Source organism: Notechis scutatus, chromosome 1, assembly GCF_049901735.1.
Source record: "Notechis scutatus isolate UNSWTSFEM ecotype Mainland chromosome 1, rNotScu1.2, whole genome shotgun sequence".
Classification (NCBI taxonomy): domain Eukaryota; kingdom Metazoa; phylum Chordata; class Lepidosauria; order Squamata; family Elapidae; genus Notechis; species Notechis scutatus.
In genome coordinates, this window is record NC_142009.1 from 210,942,412 (window position 1) to 210,962,103 (window position 19,692).

General features: G+C 39.4%; 1 protein-coding gene across 3 annotated transcripts in view; it reads left to right on the forward strand.

Annotated features, from left to right (window-relative positions):
• Positions 1-19,692, forward strand: part of NCKAP5 (NCK associated protein 5) — a 711,275-nt gene that overhangs the window by 79,241 nt on the left and 612,342 nt on the right. For all 3 annotated transcript variants that reach the window (XM_087950139.1, XM_087950137.1, XM_087950138.1), the window contains exon 2: positions 3,686-3,794. In XM_087950139.1, coding sequence (XP_087806265.1) covers positions 3,726-3,794 — 69 coding nt within the window. In that variant the 5' untranslated portion in view covers positions 3,686-3,725. The remainder of the gene's footprint in view (positions 1-3,685; positions 3,795-19,692) is intronic.

The following is a 19,692-nucleotide window of genomic DNA, read 5'->3' on the forward strand; positions in this document are numbered from 1 at the left end:
CAACTTTTTTCATATTTGATTTTGGTCATTGAACAGCAATCTTGTAGGAGTAGCTTATACCCACTGCTCATGTGGTCTGAATTTAAAGTGCCGTTCTTTGAGTTACAGGTTACTATCCCAGCTGGCAGAAGTATGGCCTATTTAACATCCTGCAATCACCATTCTTAATAAAGCAAGCCTAGTCTAGCTGGTGGCAGCATCAAGATGAACTTTGCTCATCTTGAAAAATGAACCAGGCGACTGATTACCTGGCTACTCCTTGAATGGGAACTCACCTGAAAAACGCAGGTCTTTAGGTGACACTAGAAAGCTGAAAAACCTTAGAGTAAATGCAGTAGAAAGCTATTTCTATATAGTCCCTGAGAAAACCAAATGGGGAGAAGGATGTGAAATCACCAAAGCCCAGCTCAATTTGAAGGTTTTACCTTCACTTTAAACCAGGCATGGGCAAGTATGGTGGCACAGTGGTTACAATGCAGCAGGCTAATTCGGCCTGCAGAATTAGCCAGCAGTTCGATCCTGACTGGCTCAAGGTTGACTCAGCTTTCCATACTTCCAAGGTCAGTAATTTGTTGGGGACAAGAGGTTGACATTGTAAACCGTTTAAAGAGGGCTGTAGAGCCATATCAAGTGGTATATAAGTCTAAATGCTATTGCTATTGCTTTACAACCTGTGGACTTCTACCCTAGAATTCCTGAGCCAGCATGCCCACGCCTGCCTTAAAGCAAACCTTCATCTTCTAAATGTTTTCAGGACACACACAATCATATAAATTATGGCCTGAAAATGCCACCTCTGTTGCTTCGTGATTCTACCACTTGAAGAAAAGAATGATATAACCCAATACTCTTGAATATTTCTCTTTAGGTTGTAGTTGCAATATCGAACTAAGTGAAAGTCTCTACTGCCATTGCCATAGAGCATGGAAAGCACTAAAGGAGCAGCAAAGTGAGAAAATGCCTTGGATTATTCTATGTGTTCAGCCATGGTTTGATTAACTCTAGCTTATTGAATAAGCCATACAAAACACACTACCAGTACCAAACAAACCACACTGTGACTGAATGCAATCTGCAAACCTAGTCAACCAAGCAAACCATTTATATCTTGTTTGCAGGTGATATATATATAAACTAAAAATTATTCTCTATTGAGTTTCTACTGAATGAAATGGAATCAATATTATTTTTTCATGTGGATACTGCATTCATATGTAATCTGTGGTTATTTGGCCACTGATCAACCAGATTTACAAATTTTTCCCGAAGAGAAATTATAGAGTTTATCCACATTTCACCAGAAATACTTCCTAAAGTTACTGTTCTTACTTTCTTCCTCTCTGCCTCTTCTTTTGAAATAATTCTTTTGCAAATGCAGACAAGGCAATCAAAATGCATTGATGACACAAAGTATAGGAGAATTATGGACTGTGAATGTCGTTCATGAGCATTTTTTTAAAAATTTACATTTTAATTCATTTCTTTAGCAGATGGTAGCAAGTCATCTGCAACTATGAGTATCTCTTCAAAGGGAGGAAAGTAAACCCCTCCGTGCTAGCAGCTGACTGCCTTTGGGAAAGGAAGACTGCTCTTATTTTATATGTACATTCAAAACAAACCTCTCAATCTAATATTTATACAATTTCAGCCAGACCCATCAGTTGCTAAAAAAAGAAGAACCAGAAGAGACCAAGGGAAAAGAGAATCTAGTTTTCTACTGCTGCCTTTGATAAGTGCTCCCTCTAGTATTTTTTACAGTACTTTTAATATAAAAATTCTTCCGTGTATCCCTGTGGCATATGACACTGCATTTTATAATTCCATGGTGAGGACCTTTTCTTGCACATGTAATATATCACAGAATGGCTAGTCAGGGTTGAATCTGGTCTGATCATCTAAAGCAGGGGTGTCAAACTCAAAGCCTGGGGGCTGGATGTGGCCTGCAGGCTGCTTAGAACTGGCCTGCAGGGCCACCCTGGAAACAGCAAAGGATCAGTCAGCAGCCTTCCAAAGCTCCATTTTCACTGGCAGAGGGTTGCAGGAGGCCTTTGTTGCTGAAAACGGAGCTCAGGAGCCCATTTTCTCTGGCAAAGCGCTTGGGCCACAATAGGCATCCCTGAGACAGGTGACGTCGAGCTGGCCACACACCCCTGCCCCCCCCCAAGATCAAACACAACCCTGATGCGGCCCTCAATGAAATCAGGTTTGACACCCCTGATCTAAAGAAATCCTGTTGAGATTTACCCCTTATGAGATTTACAACGTACAGGCTAGCTTAGTGTTTTTCAGCCACAACAACTTTAAGGTGTGTAGACTTCAACTCCCAGAATTCTCCAGCCAGCATTCTCCAGTCCACACATCTTAAAGTTGCTGAGATTGAAAAAACACTAAGCTAGATGAGATCCACCTCTGTAGCAGCACCCTTTCCCTCAAAGGTGCACATTGTCCAATATTGCTAATATTCTGTAAGCTTATATTATTTCAGCAAGCCTTGACTTCTAGATATCCTGAGTGGGGCATTCATCCCTACCATTAAGTTTGGGGGTTTTATGCTTATATCCTTTTTAATTTTATGTATTGCTGTATGCTTAGAGTTCTCTAGAATTGAGGTATATCATCATAAACATTGCAAATAAACAAATAAATGCAAACAAGTGATATATTCATTACATAATTAGATTTACAAAAAATAAAAACCATTAGTGAAAAAATTTTCTGCAAAGTGAATTGTAACTCACTGTATATGCTCTTCTCTAATATCAGAAAAAGGACTCAAGAAAATCCTAGAGTAGCTTCCATAAGCAAGGAGCCTCGGGTTCAAAGCCACATTCAATGGTACATTCATTGAAGAGAGTATGAAACAATGTTAGTATTTGGCTTTTAAAGCTGGGTAATGGTAGGAAGGGAAGGGGAGTTAAGAATGAGATTCTGGGAAATTAACAGTGATATGTGTGGCACTTTATTAATACAGACATTGGTTCATCATCAACTTTTTTCATATTTGATTTTGGTCATTGAACAGCAATGAACAGTTAGATGCCTCCAATGCATGACATGATTTGTATGAGGAATTTTATTCAATAACTCAGTGACCACTAACTTGCCTAAAGTCTTTGTCATTGTTCGTTGAAACCCAATGAATTACTAATTGAAGCATCTGCTCATTAAAGTTCACATGCATCTGTCCATAATCTTCATTCTCTGAAGTTGCACTAGTCATGATGGTGGACCTCTTAAGCAAATAAGCTAGAGCAGGTGGTCTGCAGAAGATGCCAACTGCTTCTGGGTGTTCTGAGATGTTCCTTCTCCACAGTAGAGAAATTTCATTTTGCCTAATCACTACCAGGCAAGTAACCCCTTAGAACTGAGAACCCTCAGTAGTTGTTGATCTGCACATCCTTAAGTTTGGATGTTATTTGTTTTGTACACTATGGTATATGGGCTAGAGGGATCTGTACTACTTCCAGTTCCCATCAGTCTCAAATCTCTCTCTCTTCCTCCCTCCCTCTCCCTCTCCCTCTCTCCCTCTCTCTCTCTTTCTCTTTTTCTCTCTCCCAAGTTGACTAAGAAGAGTAGAATATGTAGACTTACTTCAGGTAGAGAGATAGATATACAGACATGGAGTAATATTATTTTGACAAGTTTATTTTCTTATAAAATAAATGTATTTTTATTTTCTTCCCAGTGAAAATTGTGAATACTTGGCATTTCCCAAAAAGAACATTATGGATAAAAAGCAGCAACTAGTAAAAAAGGAGTTTGGGAAGAGATTCTCTCTGGATAGCAGACTCATGGTGAGCATAAAAACATTTCTGTGCTTCTAGATTTGTCTGTGTGTATGCCTGTGTGTGCTGATGGTCCAGCTTTTTCAAAATTTACATAGCATTAATAAATTCAATGCATATTGACATCTTAAGTACCATACTGATTTTAGGGAATCTAATCCTAAACTCAGCAATGCGTTCCCCTTGGTGCCTCTGAAGCCCTTAAATGCTATTCGCCATAGCAAAAAAAAAACAAATTAAAACAGTTGATAGATGAGATATCAGAAGATCACTTAATCTCATGAGATCTCAGGTTTTCCCGGTAAGCCATACTAAGACTGTTAAACCCATGCTAAGACGTTGAGATTTCACAACATCTCAGTGAATTAGCTAATTGTTTAGTTCGTTTTGTTTTTATGTATTGTGCAAAGTTCCTAGATAGCATCTCCCACTTGAAAAGTGGCTCATTCCCAGTTCATGACTGTGATCCATCCCACTGTGCAAACAAATGGCAAGAGATGTTTGGTGATCTACATTTTAAGTAGATATGAATGCCCTAGCAAGCAATCCAGCTGTGAATCGTGCTAAACACGATGCTCCAAAATATCAGAATTTCAACACACTCCAATATCAGAATTTCAAAACATTGAATCATGTTTTGCTCAATGACATTGCATCAACCTGCAATAAAGAATTGTGCCTTTTTTATTCCTAAAGAAAGATATGGATAATCTTTGCTGTTGGCTGCCTTTTGCTGGCAAACCTGGGCTGGGTTTTTTTTTTCCCCTGGGAGAATCACTCTGTATAGGTCAGTAATGATTTTGATAGTGGAGGGCAAAGGTGAAATCTAAAATCTTATTTAGTGATTTCAGTGGTCTGCTTCACACATGATATGTGAACCTGTAAAGCTTGCTGCTTGCTGATTTCTATTGCATATCTGCTTAACAACAATTCTATTTGTGGTGCTCTCTGTGTTAGCATTGACGATGTTACCTAGTTGGGTAATGAGACTTCTGTGAGAAAACAACCAAACGTAGAAGGCACACCTGGGACCCCACAGTTCAACCTTGAGATACAAATATTCTCTGTTATTAATTCTCTTTGTGTTTGGTGACTACATGGGGGTTAGTCTGACTGGTCTTTGGTGCTATGTCAGTACTGTAGTTCTGCTGAATGCCAAAACTCCCTCACTCATTATCTAAATGAAATATATTTAAGCTATGCCTCATCCTGCAAGCATATACATGTTTCTACATTGCTGCTTAAAAGGAACATCCATTTGCACATAATCATTGTCAAACTCTGAAGCAAACAGAAAAAATGTCCCTTTGAGTTGTCAGCACATCCAATCTCAAGGGGTTTCCCCCCCCCCCCCAAAAATATCACAATATTTGGGTGGTGGGAGTGGGAGAGCCCTATGAGACTCACCCAGGGCTTTGAGACACATTTTTAAATTAATGGGTTCCTTAACAGACTGGAGGAAAAATATGTGCAAAATTCCTTTTAAGTCATGTCATGTGGGTGTTCTTTGGAAGAGCATTCAAGGTGGAGCTGGATGTTATCTGAATGCTCCTGAGAATTGCAGCGCATTTTGACATTTTTCTCACTTGATGTAATGCCTGGAATATGGATTAACACTGTCGAATGCATTGTCAGCAGATCAAGCTTCAGCCAAGTTAGTGGGATGCACCTGAATCTAAAGAAAGAGGAGTAAGGCAATAAGGCAACTTCAAAATCCCCAGCAACCCCAGACAGTTTCATTCGTATTTGGAGAACTGCAGCCCAGTTCTGCTTGGACTGGGAATTGGTTGGCTTCCAAAAAGCAATAGTAGAGTCTTCTCCTTTAAAAATAAAAATAAATCAGCCTCTCAGGATCAATGATAACTGGCACGTGGAGTGAATCTTCAAAGCACAGAGGTGGGAAGGTCATGTGAATTTTTTTGCTGGTGTTGAAATCAGATGGTCCTCCACAGTAGGGAAAGGAGAGGTGACAATCGAAGGTGTTTCCATTCTGCATCCGTAATAGAGCAGTTCTTGCAGGAGAGATGATGAAAGGATGAACTTTCTGCCTTTCTACCTCAGTCAACACAATGTACCCACACCCACCCACACACACACACACACACAAACATTTTTTTTCCCGAGACCAAGATTGATTTTGGTCCCAGAGAAAAAAAGTTGGTCAGCACCAGCATTGTAAGTAGTTGCAGCTTTGATTTAAAGGAAGATCTGTGGAATTAACAGCAGCAACAACATCATAGGAGAGTGGATAGGGATTGTTTTTCTCCACCCCCTCCTCGGGGCTTCTTCCTACTGACATATTTTAATAAGTGGATACATGCTTTCAAAAGCAGAGAAATTCAGAGCAGAAAAGTTAAGAACACAACAAGATGGCATGCTGATTTTGTTGGGTGCACGAAGGATGGTTGCTCAGTCAGCTTTCTACCTAGCGTTGGCTATCTATGTATATGTGTATTGTAGAATTTGAGAGAAATGTGTATAGTCACATTAATATTATAATAATATTATTAATATTATTAAGACATTGTTTATATGTTCCAATAGCAATAGCACTTAGACTTATATACCACTTTATAGTGCTTTACAGCCCTCTCAAAGCGATTTACAGAGGTCAGCCTATTGCCCCCAACAATTTGGGTCCTCATTTTACCCGCCTTGGAAGGATGGAAGGCTGAGTCAACCTTGAGCCCGGTGGGATTTGTACTGCCAAAATTGTAGGCAGCTGGCTGCAGAAGTAGCTTGCAGTACTGCAGTCTAACCACTGCGCCACAGAGGCTCCTGACTTCCTGAGACTCTTCCGACTTACAGCATGAAAATAAATAAACAACAGAACAGTAAAAACAAAATGAAAGAAAGTGTACTTCTCAAGTCCCAACTGATGGAATTGTTTAATGAGAAGGATTAATAGACCTGATGTGCTTTTCCTCTGCCTAATCATAGAGAGGACAGGTGTTTCATCAATAGTCAGATCCCACGACATGAAAGGCTTCATAGGATGTAACCAGCATCTTTAATTGTAACCAGAAGTGAACTGGCAATACATCTTCGAGAACAATGGTGTCATGTGGGCATATTTAGGCATGGCAGCCCATTACTGTACTATCTACACTGCCACATTCAATAGCTTCCAACTGTTCTTCAAGGTCAGGCTTATAGAGACCACATTGTAATAGTCCTCTCTAAAGATAACCAAGCACACATGACTAACTAGAGGGTCTCTTAGTCCAATAGTAGGCACAAGTGGTGCACTAGATGCACTGTTACTAGGGCTTGGCATGCCCTAGAAAGTCCAGAATGCAACTCTATGCCCTTGCTCCAGAGTGATGCCCTCCTGGATGCTGGTGGGAATTGGGGAATCTGGGAGGTCCCAGCAGGGGATAATCAAATCACTGCCAAAAAAAACCCTACCAAGCTCACAGAGCATCAAGGACCTCATGACACTGGATGAATCTGTGTAAAGGTCTTCTTGGCCACTACTGCCAATTGCATTTCAGTAGAACCTCAAAACTCTCTTAGATGGTGCATTGATTTTCAATGGGGAAATGCTATCCCATCCAAGACTACAGACACTGTAGAAAGTTCCCAGAGTTGAAAAGAGCCATTTACTCTTATCAGGATTGATTTGAGTCTATTCAACCCCACCCGATCTCTGATAGCTTTCAGATTCTGGGATAAGGTATTAATAGCATGCTTTGTGCAGTTGAGAATCAGGATATGTGACTGAATATCATCAGAATACTGGGACCTGAACTGATAGATGACCTCCACCACTGGTTTCATGTAGATTATAAATGGAAGGGGTAAGACCACCAAGCTCTGCACAACTTAGGCACTGCACAATTGAAGGGTTGCAGGCTCAGCCTCTTTCTCCCTGTGAACACCAACTGGAACCAACCACAGAATCATTGTTACATGAATTCTTCCACTCTCAATCACCAAAATCATTGGTCAGAAAAACGCTATGATCAAAAGCTGCCAAGAGACCAAGGAGAATCAAGATAGATTCACAACTCCATCTTAATTCCACAAAAGGCCATTCACAAGACAAATCAGTGCTAGCTCCATATTGTGCCCTGGTCTGAAACCTGACTGAAAGTTCTAGATAATCCATTTCCTCCAGGATTATCTGCAGTTCAATCACGTTCTCAACCATCTTCTCTTAAAAAAAGGATATTTAGAGACTGGACAAATTTTTTTTCTATTATTTCCCTCTTTCTCTCTCTTTCACCTCCCTCCCCCCATACAGACAATTTATACTACTCTTGCAGACATAAATTTTTCCACACCCCATCCACATTCTATCTCTTCTCCTCCTCCTCGCTTTCCTATTATACATTTTGTTTAAATACAAGTTACCCTCATTGTGTGTTTAACACAATTGCATCTAGAATACAGTATTTGAAAACAAATTTTTCTAGCTGAGAAGAACAGGTGGCAGCTGACTCCTCTGCTTGTGTTATCTGTGTTGTGATACTTCAGTGAATTGCAGTATTCCAGGATAAAAGAAACCCCTGACACATTTTTATATCCCTATTGGAATTTGGTAAGTGGGAAAAAATGTCTCCAGCATGCCATTGCAGGCATATTCAACTTTTTCTGCTCTCAACCTGAACAGTGTGTGTTTTTGTCCTTGAATAGAACATATTAATGTAAAACCATGCTGAATCCATCCATTATTTTTTTCCTAGTGGTTATTAGTCTTGAGATCCAGCATGGGTGGGACCATTGTAACCTCTGTCACTGTCCTCAGGGATTTAAGTCAAATATAATGGAAGCTGTGGGTCAACTTATTTTCGGAACCATTCTCACATCTCTCCTGCATTTATAAAGGCATTCTGTTCAATGTGTCTGATATGAGGCATTCATTGAAATTAGCAGGAGGCTAACAAAGTGCATTTCTAGTTCTAAAGTTGTAGTAAAAAGCATGACTTCATAAAGTCTGGCTCCACGTATTATTTTAGAAAAAGGCTCTCGCTCCCCAACAGAATGCCGTTTTAAAAATAGCCTCCATATGTGTACATAAACTTTTTCAACTTCTGCTTTTACATGAAAAGTATGGCAGCCCTGTGAATTAGGACTTGGATGCAAACTGGGTTTGTTAGATAATTAGCTTAGATAGTGCCTTTTCTATTACCTTGAATAAAGCGCCTTCACTTCAGAAGTTCTAAGCAGTGGATAATCATCAAGATCTGTTTTTCATTGTTTGCATTTTAATAGCTTAAAATGCCATTTCATAAGAAGGTTTCAGTCTAAAATGCTCAAGGTTGTTTAAATGACAATTTCCGTTTCATATTTGAAGGATGTAAGGAATGGATGGATGCTGTTCAAAATACCATCTGAAAAGATTTTAAGCTTTTTCAAATATGAAAAGCCCCTTTGCCGCCATGTGCAAAGCAGAAAAAAGTATTTGATAATATCACAACCGATGTGAGGAAATGCAACTTTTCCCACATTCTAAGGTTATGAAAATAATGAAAGGCTCACCAATAACAGAGCCCTTTGAGTGACCTAAAACTGTGACATTGTCTCCAGGACATCTTTTTGATCAGAAGAAGTCAATTCTTCAAGCTGTGCTTTTTTATCAGAATAATTCCCAGGCTGGTTTGAGAAACTGCTTTAGATTGACACTTACAACTATGATATCATTTAATTGAGCAGCCTTCTTCAGAATGTTTCATCTTTACAAGTAGCTGACCAACTGACTTTATAAAATAGATTTTTTTTTTTAAAATTTTCAAAAGCCAAGAGCAGTGAATTGTTTCTTAGGAGGTTGGTGGCCCAGGCTTTCACCTTTCCAGATCTGAGTCTCATGCCAACTGCGACTTGCAATCAGATTTAATTTAAGCAAAGTACCTGTGAAATTGCTTATTCACAGCAAAAAGCTGGGAAAGGACATCTTGATACCAGAACCTTACATTCTCCCTATGCCGCATTTCTTTTTCAGTCCTCATTAAATTAGCTCCTCAGGACCAGAGGTGCAAGTTCATCACACAATATTAGACAGTATGTAGAAAAATTTGGCCAGTGCTGTTTGGTATCAATCAGGGCAAGAGTTCAGGAAGCTTGTTATCAGAACACAGTTTGAAACTGGTGCTTCCAGGATCCGATCACCTCCAACTTTCAATTTGATACCTCTGTCTTCCAAGCCTTTCAGCCAGCTGCATTGATTTGGTTCACTTCAGGCTCCTTGGGCACAACACTGATGCCTGAACCACTTTCACAGCAGTCTCATGTTTCTGTGTATTACTGTCCTTTGACTTTCAGATCATTAGTTACCTTGCTCCCATGGACTAGGGGGGTGTGTTTGGGAAAGTCCTGATAAAGATACTGAATGAGGCTACAAATTTTCTGCTAGGAAATGCCAGGTCCTCCTTGCTTATTCTGTAGCCCTCATCAACATTCAGTGCTTTCCCAGCTCTCCTTCATCCTCAGATGATTGGTCCACATCAGGACACTTTTCGTACAAGCAATAGAAGGTTTTATATGACTTGAGTTTTGTGGACTAGAATCCTCTTAATGAACTGCATTGCCCAGTAGGCAATTTTCATCATTTCTATGAACTTCTTTGACAAAAAAAAAAAAAGGTTGAATCCTGCCAGGTAAACAGTATGGTATCTGTGCTCGGGCAGAAGCCCAAAGAAGTAGGGGGAGATAGTTCTCTCCAGTTGACAAAACAAGATCAGTATTTAAATTTACTGGAGTTCTGTGTCTGGTATGGCTAGATGCCACAGAATTGCTGTATACACACACAGGTGTTAAGAAATGATCAGGCTGAGCCTGAGGGAGTGGTCAAACATGTCAATAGTGAGTTTCTGTGTGCCAACAATAGCTCACTTTGAATGGCTTTCTTATCTTCCACTAATTTCCCATGACAGTTAATAGTTCAGATTCTTTACAGGTCAGATTAATCTTGCAATAACTCTTTACATTGATTTGAATTGCTTGAATCTCCTGATTTCTACAGTGCTTGACAAGAAGTTACACTAAGCTAGAATCTGGACACAGAGTCAGGTAGCCCCTGACTTACAACCACAATTAAGCCCAAATTTTTCATTGCTAAGCAAGACAATTATTGAGTTTTGCCCCATTTTATATCCTTTCTTGCCACAGTTGTTAAGTGAATCACTGCAGTTGCTAAGCTGGTAACATGGTCGTTAAGTGAATTTGGTTTTCCCATTGATTTGCTTGTCAGAAAGTCACAAAAGGTGATCACATGACCCCAGGACATGTCCTAAATACATGCCAGTTGCCAACCATTCAAATTTTGATCATGTTACCATGGGGATGCTGCAAAGATTGTAAGTGTGAAAACTGTTCATGTGTCACTTTTTTTTCAGTGCCATTGTAACTTTGAACAGTCACTAAATGAATGGTTGCAAGTGAAGGACTGCCTGTATTTATTTTTTAAAAACATTACCATTGTCTATGTGTGTGTGAAGTACATGTAGCTCTTTAGTTGGAGGTTGAAACTTTCTGATTTCAATTACTCTCATCTCTCGTCCCATTGCCTTAGGTTGTCAAAGCTAATACATATTGCATTAGCCACATCTGGAGAACAACATGCTGTCCATTCTTGATATATGTTTCTAGAAATTACCTAAATATCTTTTTTCAATTGATTTTTTTAAGTGTACATCTCTGTTGGCTTTTAAAACTTGAATAATCTATCATTTGTGTGACTCTGAAGGAATCTGGCCTAGCATGGAAAGGCAGTAGTTGAAAATATAATATTAAAAGTCTTTCTGGTCCTTATAGAGATCCATATATTCCAACACAAAAGGGTTTGGGGGTCAAAATGTAAATTGATTTCCCAATATCCAGTGTTGATTCCAAGTGTAAGGAAAATGTATTTTCTGCCACTTCTTGCCTGCTTGAGCATGGATAGGTGAGTATCAAGAGATAGCAAAGGGTAGGGACAATAGTAGCAGCTTGGCTTTTTACAGCTTTCCTTCTACTTTGTATAAGACTAAGCGGTACCCAAAATGGACAAAGCCCTGTTCGAGACCTAAGCATTTATCTTTAGAGGTTCTAATAATAAGAGCTCCTGCAGAAGAAAGACTCATGGGGTAAAATGTATGGTCTTGGGTAATGAGAGACCTTTAACTAAGTAGTTTTATGTGCAGTTAGTTTTATGACCCCTTCTTATTGCTGGCAATTTTGCAAGTCAAGATAATGATGAAAACAATTAAGTCTTGTTCCCAAGCTTGTAAAATAATCCATTTTAAAGAGGGGAAAGAATGTACCTTTTCTCCTTAATTGGCATTGTATCATGAAATTTGAAGAGGAAAGCAAGTATGCTTTTTTTTCTCTCAGGATTGGAAGGGAATGGTTCTCCCATCAAGCTCATTATATATCTCTTATGTATTGGGAAGAAAGAAAAGGGAGACCTGTGTATGCAAAGTAGAAATGCTTAACTTTTTGCATGAATTGCCTTGTTGATGTTATCATTCCTACAAATCAGCCTTTGGGCCTTGGACCTGAAGCATCTATTTGTCATTCCATAAAATCTGTAAAACCTTAAGAACACCCTTGGAATAAAATTTGATTTATGACCTCAGAGTGTGTTTGTAAGTTTGGACGTTTTCCCTCTGGCTAGCCACTCAAATGCAACAGGCCATGATTGCTGTTAGGATGAAAAATTCTACCACCTCCCTGAAACATTTGTCTCCTTGCCACATGGATAATACTCAATAGCATAAACAGGAGCTTTCCGTAAAGTGGCTAACTTTTGTATTTTAGTTTCACCAAACAAGAATAATTCCAAACAGAAATGCAATTGGCACATTTGCTTTGAGAGACACTAATTCTGAGACTATTTACCCTCAAGGAAAATATACACATTGGATGTTTTTGAAAACCTCTGAACAAGGTCACCTACTACTATTCTTTATGTATTCTATATATGGTAGACTTTCCACCTACCATAATTTGCTTCGTGGGAGTAACAAGGAAAGGCCTATTTCCATAAATGTTGTCCTCTGTGTTGTCCTAATAAGTAATTAGCTGCCCAGAGTTGCTTTGAATAGTGAGATGAGTGGCATATACATTTAATAAATAAATAAAATAGTAAAGCTAACAATAGTGCTGTGTTTTCCTTTAGATCGCATATGGCTATCTGTGGGGCCTGTTATTTCTGCCCACTATAGCAGAGGTAACTTCATTTGTATTGAAAATAATGGAAGGGAAAGAATGGCTCTGATTTAGTGTTATCTCACTCAATTTAGTTTTTAGTATCTTCCTTCTCATTTTTCCAGATTTGTACACTCATAAGCAGGCTGTGTTCAGCTACAAGATTCTGTGTCACTGGAGTATGATCAACCTAGCATTGAACTTGTACTCATAATTTTAATGAATACACAGGGAAACAACAAATGCCACAAAGCAAAACTCCAGAGAAACAATCTTCTTTTAAAGCATAATGGTTGACCATCCAATATCAGATGTATGAGAAATGATGTGTTGTCTTGCCCATTTTGATTGTATGCCTGTCTGTTTAGGAATTAAACGAAATTAACTGGAATTGGATGACAATAACACAGTATAGCTATGTATAGGGATTAAATTTATGCCTCTTCTCTTGTTCTGTCTTTGTCCTGTTTCTAATCACGAAAACACAGAAAGAGCAGCAAGAGTGTTTGTAAATAACATTGACTTAAAGTCAAGACTTTTTATGTTATAATTCTTTGTCGTCTTCAAGAACAACACATTTTCTGACTTTGCCGGTATAAACAGGGGGAGGAAAGAAGGAAGGAAGGATGTTGGTTCTTTTTCTCAAGACAAGAAAATGCACTTCACTGAAAGAGTTTCATGTTCCTTTCTTCTAAGCCTGAGCCTGTTTGAATGTGTTAGACTACAAAACAAGTACTTAAATGTGGTGAGGTGGTTAGACCATGATATAATACTGCTTGTCAATGGTGTCTATACCACTCTCCAAACCTTAAGCTTTAAGACTTGTGGACTTCAACTCCCAGAATTCCTCCTCCAGTCATGTTAGCTCAGGAATTCTGGGAGTTGAAGTCCACAAGTCTTAAACTTGCCAAGTTTGAAGACCCTTCCTCCAAACTGTCTCTCCACCTCATCTCCACATCATTCAAAGAATGATTTGGAGTAAGAACTTGCACAACTGAAGGAAGCCAAAAGAAATTCATAAAAAAGTAGCTGCCTGAACCCACACTTTGTATAACACTTTAGCCAAGTTCATCCTAACAGATAGAGGTTGAAGACATGTCATCTGTGGTTTTGAAAGTAGCAAAGAGCCTACCAATAATCTGTCTACAAGGCAGTCAACCTGCCCTGTTTCTTCTGAAGGTAGGCAAATTGTTGCCATGTTCCACAAGGTGTCAGTGGGAGGACCAGTGGCTGTAGCTGTTCTTGGTGTTGCTTCTCCAAGGAGGAGAACCAAGTCTCTGATTTAAATTTCATCTATTGTTGGCTCAAAAAGAATCTAACATCAAAGATATTAATTATAGGCTAGGACTTTCTGCATTGTCATGAACTTGTTTCACAAGTATGATGTAACTTAAATATTCAGTTTGTGTTGAAGAGGAAAATAATGGCAGGCTGTTAGAAGTTTCTAACAACAGCCACAACAGTACCTTTCCTCTTACAAAATCTTTCTGACAAGCACCTCTCACAAGCCAAATACTGTTACTTCTCATTATCCTATGTCAGTTTGAACTATTGAATTGTCCTTGTCTGAGTTCTGTTACTCATAAATCTGTATTGCTGTTAGGTCTTCCTATCGGGACCCAAAGGAACCAAGAGCCTTGTGTAAAGTAGGATTTTTAAGTTCTTCATATTCAGCATAATTTTTTAAATGAAAAATATTTCTTTAAATATTAAGCATTAGTCATACAGACAGACTGTGACTGAACAACCAAATTTCAAGTGGAGGATGACTTGATCAGAAAGGGAAGTGTCTTGGGAACGTTTTGCACACCCTTACATAGTTCAGTGCACATATCTGAAAAAGGAATGGTTTTATTGCACCAAATATAAGCAAAAGAATAATGATTCTAAATGCATTGTTCCCACGTGGATTTCTTCAGATTTGAATCACGCCATATATAAGATGTGGTATTTTATTCATAGTTCTCCTTCTAAGATTACTGCTCTTGATATACTTTCATCATACTTCCCCAGATATTGTGTGTAAAATGAGTGACTTTTTCTTTTTGAAAGAATTGGCTGCAGTTGATGTTAACAGCTTTAATATTTCCCTTTCCCTTGCTTTTCTCAAGAATGTACGTTAATGCATATACTTGAAATGTTTTAGTATAATCAAATTTATAGTGCTGGTTTCATATTTGATAGATTTCATGTGTTTTGTATATCAAAGCAACAAGAATTCTTCAATATAATGTACATTAGAAAAGAGTTTTGGAGAATATCAAGAATACTCAAGCCCTTAATTATATAACAGCATCCAAAAATATAATTATGTAGGAGATGCACTAATATGATCTTAAAGCTAGTAGGGACTTTAAAAATAAATTGGGGAAGGGGAAGAGAGTATCATTTTGAAGACAATCCTCATATGTCTTCATACAGTTCAGGGGCAAAGCAGTTTCCGATAGATCAGCTCTAATCTGCAGCTTCATTTAGAAAATGAAGATGAATTCCTCCAAATTCCTCAGCTTTCCATTGTTTCCTCCAAGAATCCATACATGCTGAAAATTCTAGGCACAATTTAATGACGTCATCTCTGAGCCTTAGGCATAGCTGGATGTGGTTTTGCTCAAACAGTCAGCATAGATTTCAAATCTGGCAAACAAAACTAAGCAAATGACAAAGCCTCCGTAGGCCCAGTCAAGCCAAAGAAGTAGCTCCCTGGATAGTTGCTGATAACATTGGGCAGAAGAGTCATACAAGTGGCTGAAACCCTGAAAGATTGTTTTCAATGTATGCAGAGCTTACAGTGCGATAACTGCACCCCATGAATGAAACAAATCCAATGATTACAGGGAATGGCTCTGTTGGAACTTCAGAACCATGAAGACATCTAGGACTGATTCTCAAGGCAAAACTTTCTTCAAATATAAAATGGAGAAAATGTTTACAAGATTTTCAAATTCAAATTCTACTTCCAACCCATTATGCTGAAGTGACAGGGAGCATGCAGGATTGCAGGAGGTGAGTCAAAAGCGCTTCTGCACCTGGCAAAGGTGGTACAAAGGTGCCACCAAACCCGCCCCGAACCAGTGGTACATTTTTGAAACGTACCACTGTACAGGACCCATGTAAGAGAGAAGTTCTCCTTCCCTCTAATTTTAAGGACCACTGAGAAAGGTCTATCTCAGGGGTGTCCAACCTTTCACCTTCCCTGGGCCACATTAGAAGATGAAAATTTGGTTTGGGCCGCACATATAATATATTATTATAAAATAATTATATTATAAAATTATATAATAAATTATAAATTATTTTTATTATTTATTATTAATTATTTATTAAAAATTATTTATTTATTATTAATTTTCTGGCCAAATTTTGCGGGGTGGGGCGGCAGCGGTGGCGGGGTGGGGGGCGGTGGCGGGGGCAGAAGCGGTGGCGGGGGCAGAAGCGGTGGCGGCGGTGGGGGCAGAAGCAGCAAAGGCAGCGCCCGCCTTTTCTGTTGCTGCTTGGCGTGGTGCTCGCCTCGCCCGCCTCACGCCTGCCTCTCCTCCTCCTCCTCGCTGGCTCTTGCCAGAAGGTTGGGGTGGCCACTGGGCCGCATTACAGGGGACCTGGGCGAATGCGGCCCATGGGCGCGGTTGGATGGCAAGCCTGGTCTATCTGATCCAATATCTATCTGGACAGCCACTTTTCTGAAATGGTACTACTCTGCACTGAACATTTTGAAATACCCTGCAACGGTGATTCTTATAGAATTTGTAGCTTTTTACTTTTTTAAACAGGCTTTTCATGGACTAATTTAGCCTGAGTTAGAATCTAGCCAAGTGGGGTGCTTTTATTTTAACCAGAGAGATTTTTCAATCAGGGTATTTCATCAGAATCTCAGTAGACATGGGCATTATTTTAAAGACTTTTATCCTAACATTATTATTTTTTATAAAGAAGTCAAGTCAGAGAACATACCTAATACTTCTTTCTTGTCCTATTTTCCTTACCACGACAATCCTGTGAGATGAGTTGGTTTCAGTGTCAGGTGTGAAAGACCTGGTCCACATAAGGTAAAGGTAAAGGTTCCCCTCAAAAAAATGTGCTAGTCATTTCTGGCTCTAGGGCGTGGTGCTCATCTCCGTTTCAAAGCCGAAGAGCCAGTGCTGTCTGAAGACGTATCCATGGTCATGTGTCCAGCATGACTAAACGCCGAAGGCGCACAGAATGCTGTTACCTTCCCACCAAGGCGGTCCCTATTTTTCTACTTGCATTTTTACATGCTTTTGAACTGGTAGGTTGGCAGAAGCTAGGACAAGTAACAGTAGCTCAATCCGTTACATAGTGCTAGGGATTTGAACTACCGAGCTGCCGACCTTTCTGATTGACAAGCTCAGCGTCTTAGCCATTGAGCCACCACATCTCTATCTGGTCCACATGGAAAGGTTCAATTAAATTGATTTATTTCTAAGCCTAAACACAAGAATCCTCTCAACTAACAGTCAGCATCTGCTAAGACTTAGTTAGATAAGGGTCAATGGCATTTATTAGTTCTGTTATGGCTATGTAGGGATTCTAGGTTCATTTCCCTTTTCCTCCATCGCCAGTTATTGCCACCTCTTCTCCTACATTGAGAAAGTGACTGGCCCAGAGCCATCCAGACGGCTTTCATGTCTAATATGGGACTAGAACTTACAGTCTCCTGGCTTCTGGTGCCTTAATCACTAGACCAAACTGCTTATTTGTGGATAATTAGTACAATCATGGTTCCTTAAGAAATATGACTGATACATGTGTTTTATGGGCTCTGCAGCTATTCGGATAATCTCCTTCCTCATTTTGCCATTCGCTTTTGTAAAGGAGATGTTGAATAGAGGCTATGTGATTTACTTTCAGCTTACATGCATGGGCAAAGATACCTGGCACAGCTCAGGCATTATTATTTTATCTTAGATCAACCTTCAGGTAGTTGGAGAACCTGGTGAGAACCACATCTTTTCCATTGCGAGCCTAGCAGTATTTACGAGCAACAGCTGGAGCAGAGGGCTTAAACTTTATTTCCAATAGACCAATTACCTTGAGCTTGCCTTCTCTCACTTACATTGTGGAAATGACATGTGAGAAACAGGAGAAGGGAGTGTATTCCACTACTTTAAATAGAAATATGCCCAATATAGAAGCTATGACCTAATGGATGGATATGGGGGGTATACCCAATTTTAAAAACTCATTTGAAACTGAGACTTATCTGAGAAAGTATAAATAACACCTAGTTAGACAGTCCTATTTCTCTCTTTGAAAAAGGGGCAGGGGGGAGCAGCACGATCTGTTTCATTAATTTCAGCTGGACCACTTGCAAATGACAATTTCGATTTCAGGTTTTTCTTTGCTTGCTGCATTGTGTTTTTTGTCTGCATTAGAGTTGTCCGCTTATACTAAATTGTGTAGCATACTGTAGAGTTATCCTGTGCCATTATTATAGAACTCAAAGGTCAACTGTCTGTTCATAGTTAAACACATCTTGTGTATTTAGTCAATATTTGGTGTTTCAAGTAGTTATGTTCTGAAATACTGCTGTGAACACTGAATTAAAGACTAGAACTTCAGCTGGGAATGTATGCATCAGGCAACTTTATTATTATTGTTATTATTATTTTTGCTGCTCTACATGTCAGTGAATGACCCCAAAATCGCCACAAGTAATTAATTTGTGGTTATAATCAATGTTAGCGAGCAACTGAATTAGCAAATATGGAATCTATAATTATGGAATCCATGAATAACAGGAATTAACTCTACATATTTTAGGGTATAACTTTAAAGCCAAACCAAAACTGTATTTTCTTCCAAGCTGAAGAATCCAGTGAAAAGCTAATATTTTCCTTAGTGAATTTCCATTCTGTTCCTCCTCAGCATCTCATTTAGCAGTGTCTGAATTTTTTGAGGCTCCATCATCTGCCCCAGGCCACTCTTTCTCCATCCCTGCAGTTTCTTCTTTTGCAGTTTTTAGAGAATTGACTTTCTACCAAAGAACAAGATAAATCTTACTGGCCTTGAACTGCTCAGCAATACCATGTCTTTCATGAGGCACAACTGATCAGCTAGCATCAGAATGTAATTTTAGTCAATTCCGAACCAAAGCAGATGCAAAGGCTCTGACTTTCTAATTGTGGTTTTACATTGATGAGTAGGTAGACAATCATAACTGACTTTCAGTTGAAAAATATTGTAGAGGACAATATATATGGTTTCTAGTCTAACTCTTGATATCTAAGAAAACTGGAAGAATACCCACAACCTCTGTACCTATATTGGCTTGACTCTGAGCCAGCTTCAGAAAATCCCGCCTGAGATAGTTTGATGAGAACGTCTATGGCGTAGGTCTCAAACTTGTCATGTCACGTTGTTGTCATGTGATGTTTTATGACTTTTTTCCCACTCACGGAGCTGGGGGCGGGCATGCAGAGGTGGTATTCAGCAGGTTCTGACCAGTTCTGGACAACCGATAGTGGAAATTTTGAGTAATTCAGAGAACCGGCAAATACCACCTCTGATTGGAGATTTTACAGTATCCTTCCCCTGCCACTCCCACCAAGCCATGCTCGCAGAACCGGTAGTAAAAAAAATTGAATCCCACCACTGTGGGCATGGCTTGCGCATGATGTATCTGGCCTGTGGGCCACCAGTTTGACACCCCTGCCTATGGTTCTCAGGCTGAATAGCAGAGTATTGTGTCGTCCCCTTGAACAGTTTTTTTTTTTTTGCTGCAGGACCATCCCATCTTTGCTTTCATTATGCCATTTTCTTC